Source organism: Musa acuminata, chromosome BXJ3-1 (genome assembly GCF_036884655.1).
Source record: "Musa acuminata AAA Group cultivar baxijiao chromosome BXJ3-1, Cavendish_Baxijiao_AAA, whole genome shotgun sequence".
Classification (NCBI taxonomy): Eukaryota; Viridiplantae; Streptophyta; class Magnoliopsida; order Zingiberales; family Musaceae; genus Musa; species Musa acuminata.
In genome coordinates this window covers 22,544,185-22,550,988 of record NC_088349.1, presented here as the reverse complement: position 1 = coordinate 22,550,988, position 6,804 = coordinate 22,544,185, and the positions used below count along the sequence as shown (strand labels likewise).

At 46.5% G+C, this 6,804-nt stretch overlaps 1 protein-coding gene across 3 annotated transcripts; it reads right to left on the bottom strand.

The window, feature by feature from the left end:
* Positions 1 to 1,647: 1,647 nt before the first annotated feature.
* On the bottom strand, positions 1,648 to 6,346 carry LOC135629442 (BEL1-like homeodomain protein 4). 3 transcript variants are annotated; one of them, XM_065136799.1, is made up of 6 exons: positions 6,202 to 6,346; positions 5,832 to 6,103; positions 4,421 to 5,686; positions 3,083 to 3,468; positions 2,609 to 2,669; positions 1,648 to 2,342 (listed from the first exon to the last, which is right to left on the bottom strand). In XM_065136799.1, the coding sequence occupies exons 3-6, from the start codon at positions 5,633 to 5,635 to the stop codon at positions 1,953 to 1,955; spliced, it is 2,052 nt and encodes a 683-aa protein (XP_064992871.1). In that variant the 5' UTR covers positions 5,636 to 5,686; positions 5,832 to 6,103; positions 6,202 to 6,346; the 3' UTR covers positions 1,648 to 1,952. The 3 variants fall into 3 exon arrangements, with proteins under 3 accessions (XP_064992871.1, XP_064992872.1, XP_064992873.1); XM_065136800.1 differs by having other exon boundaries at positions 5,788 to 6,284; XM_065136801.1 differs by having other exon boundaries at positions 4,421 to 5,707; positions 5,832 to 6,284.
* Positions 6,347 to 6,804: the final 458 nt, after the last annotated feature.

Here is a 6,804-nt window from a genome sequence, read left to right as displayed (position 1 = left end):
ATTTTGGAGATAATATGCTCCCTGTTGAGATTTGTTTATATTTTTCATTTATAACATGGAAATACTGGAGATTTTTTTTAGTAAGAGAAATAATACAACAGAAAGAGACAATTCATCATTGATGAGAAACTTAAAGCAAATGATGTAGGTATTGTGGCCATAGAAATTCTCAATAACTACTGACATAGAAATTATTCATTGTATCTAAAAATGGATGTTATTATTAGTAGGAAATAGTATACAAAATGAATTAATTTAAAATAATTGAAAAGAAGGTCCTCACAGGCATAATTCGAAATTAAGAAGAAAACAATTGAAAAGAGAATTCTCAATAAAATACTTCAAACAATTATTGTTATTGATATCATATACCAGCATTACTTTACTATGACTTATAGGCATTGACCATCAGATTATTTTAAACATTAAATGGAGATTCTACACAAGCACATGCATAAATCAATTCAATTTTACAGACAATAAATATGATATCAGCACTTTCATTTTTCTATCTCTTAGCATAAATATAGTGGTTGCAGTTAAGGAAATAAGTGCCACTTTCTACTAGAAAAAACAAATATATGATGCAACAAATTGATGCCACACAATCAACTGCATACACAATGGTTTATTTAATTGGTACATCAAAAGCTGAGGCAATTTTGGAATATTTTAAGTTTGGAAGCATAGCGTGTCCTAGTTGTAGTCTGCTGGAAGGGAGAACCTTCTGGTTCATTAGCTCCAGTTCAATATAGCATAAGAAAACTACAAGCATAAGAAAAAGAAAAAAAAAAGGAAAATAATAGCATGTGAATTTTAAAGCAATAAATGATGTAGGACAACTACATCAACTTTTTGGCTTGATAACAAAACCCCTTTTCTTAACTGAGTCGATCTTTCCAGTGAACAACTGTGCTAAAATTTGCTGAGGTGTTGTTGCATTACTCCAAGAAGATAGTGACTTCTCTTAGTTAGCATGGCTGATCTTTTTCTTTTTTATGTGTTTTTTTTTTCAGCGTGTCAAAATCATCGAAAGGAATTTTCTTTAATATTTCCACAATTTTATACTTAGATGTAACAAAATATGATCCATATTTGGACCATAATATATCTAAGATTATGATGTGCAGTGCTTGGTTGAAAAAGGCTATGCGCTTGATCATGATGGGGGATGCTGAGTTCCTCCATTGCATTACATTTGAGCTGCAGCAAGCAGGAACAATCCACAAAGCATGGCATAAGCCCCTTCTTCCTTTTGATCCATCAACAGCAACAAGGTTTTACAAGCAAACAATCAATGATTGATTGATCAGATTCATCGTAAAGTGAAGAATGTTTTCCTGCACATTGTTTACTGCTTGTTTCCTTGTCTTTTTACATGGTCAGGTATTGATTCACTGCTGGTGTGTATGTACTTCATCTGGTCGTAGGGCTGAAACAATGAACTTTTCCCTGGTGTCGATGGCCTACGTGATCTCCACAGTAGTAATGCAGGATGGTCCCTCTGCAACTTGAGTCAGTCATTATTTGATCCATGGCTCGTGGCAATCATGTCCTGTCCTTCCAATATTAATGGATCCATCAGCTCTCTCTCTCTCTCTCTCTCTCTCTCTCTCTCTCCAATAACTCAATAGTAAACAATGAAAATGATCAGAAGAGAATAAATACTTGCATAAGGAAACTAAAAAGAAGTGAAAGATGCAAAGGAATTGCACTCTGTGATCAATCAATGCTTCCCCGCACCATTATGTCTCTGTGTTAGTTCCCTGTAAAACCAATCTATAATCGTACATTTCTATGTCTTTGCTGTGCTGTTTCCCCATGATTATAAGGTGAAGAAATAAAGAAAGCTACGCTGGTTAGAGATGATGAGTCTTTTGTTTGTTGTTGGTTTCTGACGCTTACTACTTCCTTGATTTGTTCTTGATGACCGTCTTCTGAAGCTAGCCTTGTTAGCCACCGAGGTCGCCGGCCGAGAACCGGGTCTTCTCTGATGCGTTGCCGCCGGCGTGCTGTAGGCCTAGAGTGAGCGACACGTCGCCGGTGGCGCCGAGCCTCACCGGCTGGATGAGGATGCCCTCGCCGCCGCCGCTGCCACTTGACTGGCCGTGGGGCCTGACCGCTGCGTCCGGTGGCGGAATCCCCGGTGTGGTGCCGAAGTGGCGGTGCGAAGATGAGCTCGCGGACGTGCCGCCTTCCTGTTGTGGCGGTTGTGAAGACTGTGCATGGCTAGCTTCGCCCTTCACGCTTTGTCCTGCCTCCCCTTCGAACTCTTGCTGGTACATCTCCTCCACCATGGGCTTCCACAGCCTGACCCGGGCGTTGATAAACCAGTTGGAGACCTGGAATACATATCGTAATTAGATAGATGGCCTCCAATTATACGCATGATCACGTAGTGGATTACGTGATCTCCATGTTGCCATTTGCTCTATGTTCTGTTGCATCAAATGGTATCATGTGGGTGGTGTGCAGTGAGGGCATGGATCAACAGGAAGCTGGAATTTAGCATACAAGAGAGACATGAACAGTGAAGCTTCATTACTGATCATGGATTCCCAGGAAGCTGATGAATCTTTTATGGTCGAGGAGGGGAAGGAAGACAGACCTGGTTCCTGGATAAACCTGTCTGCCGTGACAACAAGAGCTTGTCTGCATCACTTGGGTACCTGAGAACATAAGAAAGATGGTGGAAATACATCAGTACTGACCAAAACACACACAGATCAGCACTGTCAATCACTCATGAACCACCAACAATTTCATTTCTTTTCTTCTTTGAAAAAGAGAAAGTACAAGAGCTACTAAAAGCTACAGTAAAGTCGACAGGGTACACTTGCAGTGGTATCCAAAGGATGGGACAAAGAGACGAGATTTCGATCAGCTTTTTCTCGTGGTAGAGAGTAAAAGGTTATGCAGTGCAGAACTACTGATTAAAGTAAAGCCTAATCATTTGGTTAAAGCAAAATGTTGATCATTGTATGATATGCATGCAGAGAGAGGAGGAGCCTAATCATTTGGTTAAAGCAAAATGTTGATCATTGTATAATATGCATGCAGAGAGAGGAGGAGGAGGACGTACGGGTGAAGGAAGTGCTCGAAGAGCCAAGCTCTCAAAATGTTCACGGAGCGCTCCGGTAAGCCGCGCTGTGGCCTCCATGCTTCCTGATCCATCATCCCCATCTGGTGGAACGCGCGCTGCTGCCGCAGACTCTGGTCGAGCAGCCGGAGCCTCGGCGTCTCTCCCTTGGTGATGCCGGGGTTGCTCGCGACTTCCTTCTCTCCGAGGGTTTCGCATGTCTGCTTAAGCTGCGCGGCAATCGCGTCCTTGAGGCACCGGAAGTGGCGTGACATGGCCTTCTGAGCCAGAGCTGTGTACGGCGCCGCAGCTCCGAAGCCCACGACGGAATCAAAGGAGTTCACCACCACCTGCATCTGGTCGCAGTAATGAGTGTATCTTCTGTCCACCTGCCATATTACAAGGCCGAAACCACCATGTCTCGTCAATGACTTCCTCCTCCGGTGTAGCTTTTATCCGGAGTGAAAACTATATCATTGAAGATTATAGACAGATAAAAAAAGGTGGATCTGAAAAATGACAACTGCCAAAATCTAGTACAATAATTTATTCTACCTTTTATGTCATTTGGTTGATACAGATAGATGGGCAAGAGAAAGGAGATGAGAGAGAGAGAGAGAGAGAGAGAGAGAGGAGACTGCTAGCTCCTTTTCTTCTGGAGTGCAAGAAGAGCACAGGATTGGTGATCAGATCCAACATAAGTGGAAATCAATCATATGTTTTCTGCATGTGGGCGTCGTCTCACTGGACTAAACAGTTTCCATGCTTCCCATGAAGGAAAGGTGAGAAAGGTGAGGGAGAAATAAATATAACGTCAGGACTGCCAAAACAGTAAGATCTTTGGTGATCAAAGATGCAGAAGAAATGTAGGGTTGGACATGACGACAGTGCACCCACCGATGCAAGAGGTAAAGGCATTCGCACAGCAATGTAATGACTGCATGCTGAGTTGAGAAGAATAATGTTCATCTCACAGGTCAACTCCCAAGAATCAATTTAGGATATATTGTGCTTCTACGATGGGCTGATCTCTTGCAACAACACAAACTAGTGATGTGTGCTGCAGGTAAAGAGGGATATTTCTAACTAGAAACATTAACCCTAGCAGTGATCTACTCAACTTCCTGGCAATTGAGTTTTACCTGAAGTACAACAAACACTATATAGGCAAGTGTCGTTAGATATGACCGTATTGAACACACCCTACCCACTGGTGAAGAGTAGTTTTTTTGTGGGATCTACCGAGCACAGAAAGAATCTGGTGGGTCTAGAGAGAGAAGGCTTCATAAGAGTAAAACAAGAGCTAGAAATAATGAGTCGGAGAAGTAGATTAGTACATGCCTCGTCAAGCATGGAGATAAGCTTGGCCTTCCTCCTCTGGTACTCAAACTTATCAGCGGAAGACAAGGGAGTGGTGTCCAATTTGGGAGATGAAGAACATGCAGCAGCAGCTGAACTGGAACCACCGCCGCCGCTAGGATTTGCGTTGGGGTTGGAGGAGCCGCCTCGTTTCCGGCCGAGCTTGGTCCCCGTCAGTTGTCCCCGCCCCACGCTGCAGAACTCCTCCAGGAGCTCCTGCGCCGCCCTCGCGTACTTGGAGTTCCTCAGCACGCTGATCGCGTCGATGGCGCCGTAGCCCATGTGGACCTGCCCGTCGTGACCGTGACCTTGCGAGTGTAATGCTGGATGCAGCTTCGGCTGCTGCTGGTTGAAGTACAACACCCCTTCCCTCACTCGTAGCTCATCGGCTTTGGCCATATCGAATTGCTGCAGAGATGAGGACAGCGACAAAGATAGACCTCGTCCTTCCACCACTCCCCCACCGAACGACGCCTCTCCAAATGATCGGAAGGCTTGACGATGGTGGTCGGGGAGTGTGGGAGGAGGAGCTTGTGAAGGTGATGATGGAGACCTCGGAGGACGCAGCTCCGGAGGTGGTGGCGTCGGTTGTGGCGGATTCGTTAGAAAGAGCTGCATCGCAGCAGCTGAGTCGTCGTTCAAGCCCATCATCGGGTGTTGTTGGGCGTCGTCCCGGTGATGCTTCGACGTCGACTCGCCAATTGAGCTCAAACTCCCAGAAGCTCCAAAGAATCCTCCATGACGGGCTCCGTACCACTCGCCGGAGAAGCCGCCCATGGCTGCTGCACTCTGCGGGAGGCGGTAGCCGCCGGATATCTGGCTAGCGAGAAGCTCGGTGGCCGAAGGTCCGGCCGCCCCGAAACCGAACATGTCCGACAGCATGTTGCTGGCTCCGACGGCAGGCGGCTCGTAGATGCCGGCCTCCTCGCCGGCCCCATCGATGGGGACGAGCGGGTTGCCTGCCGCGTCGAACCCCTGCACCCTCAGCTTATCCCTCCGGCTTTGCTGGGCGACGTGGTGCTGCTGCTGTTGGCTCGTCGGCCGGTCGAACCCATCGGAGAAGCTGAAGATGCTGTGGTGGAACCCTTGGGACATAGACGTGGGAGGAGAAATATGCCCGGGGTGGGCACTCGAGGCGGACTTCGGCAGGCAGAGGAAGGCACGGGCGGGCTGAGACGGCTGCGTCGTTATCCCCATGCCGGTGTCTCTTTCTTCTTCATGGTGGAAGCTCGATTCACCTCACGACAGCTGCACATAGCAGACACAAATCTGGATAAATTTGGAGAATTTGTCTCATGAATCAATCACAGATCACGAAAAGGAAGAAAGGAAGGAAGGAATTCACAGACAGGCTTTGCCATCCATCCTTCTTGTAGAGGCAGAGATTTGTTACCCGCAGTTTGTCGTTGGGTGGAGAGTGGAGATGAGGGCTTCAGACACAAAAGGCATCCGTGTCTTCCTCTGCGACTGAAAGCTTCTCCCACAGCTCTTCCATCTCTGTCTCCCTCCTCTCTCTTTCTTCAGCTCTCTGTCTTCCCCACCCTTCCCTCCTGAAAGAGAAGGAGGGTTAAAGAAATGGAACGGAGGCAGACAGCAGATAGACACAAGATAGAAGGTCGCTGTTCTCCTCCTTCTCTATACACAGTTCCTTATCTTTTCCTCTTCCTACATAAACACCAGTAGTTGAAGAAATAAGAAATAAGAAAAAGGGTTAGAAACGAAAAAAAGGTCTTCTCGTTTCTTCTTCTCCCACTTGACTCCACCTCCAAAACGATAAATGACCACATGAGCCCTCTCCTTTATTAGAACACCCGAGGTGGTTGGCTGCTGCTCTCTTCTCCTTTCTTTTATGGTGCTGTGACTGCAGCCATGAACGCTCCTTCCTCCTTTTCTCTTCTCTTTATTGTGCAGTGGCCATGTCGATTAGAGGAAGGGAGGGCAGTTATGCGATTTGAGCACCAAGATAAGGTGGTGTGAGTCCCAGCCATAAAGGGGGTTTGGCATGGAGCCCAAAAGACGACTCGATCTTGATCGAAGCTGTGGTGCCGTCCGATCGAGGTGGTCCTCGCCAGGTAGTAGTGTGTCGGTCGCGGGACCAAATATGTTCGGCCATGGTGATTCGGACATTGCATCGGGTCACGAACGCCTTTCTTCCTACATCGATCACGACTCGGTCGTGTCAGCGTGCACCTGCAAGTCTCCGGTCAGCCTAATCGTCGAACGGGTCATGTGCAGCCAAATCGCATGCGACTAACATGCGTTCCGAGCCTAATCCCTTGGAAATTAATCTCAGAGATCAAATTGGAAGCCAGCAATAATAATAATGTCTTGAAGCAATCATAACATCAAATATTAAGAGCTTAATC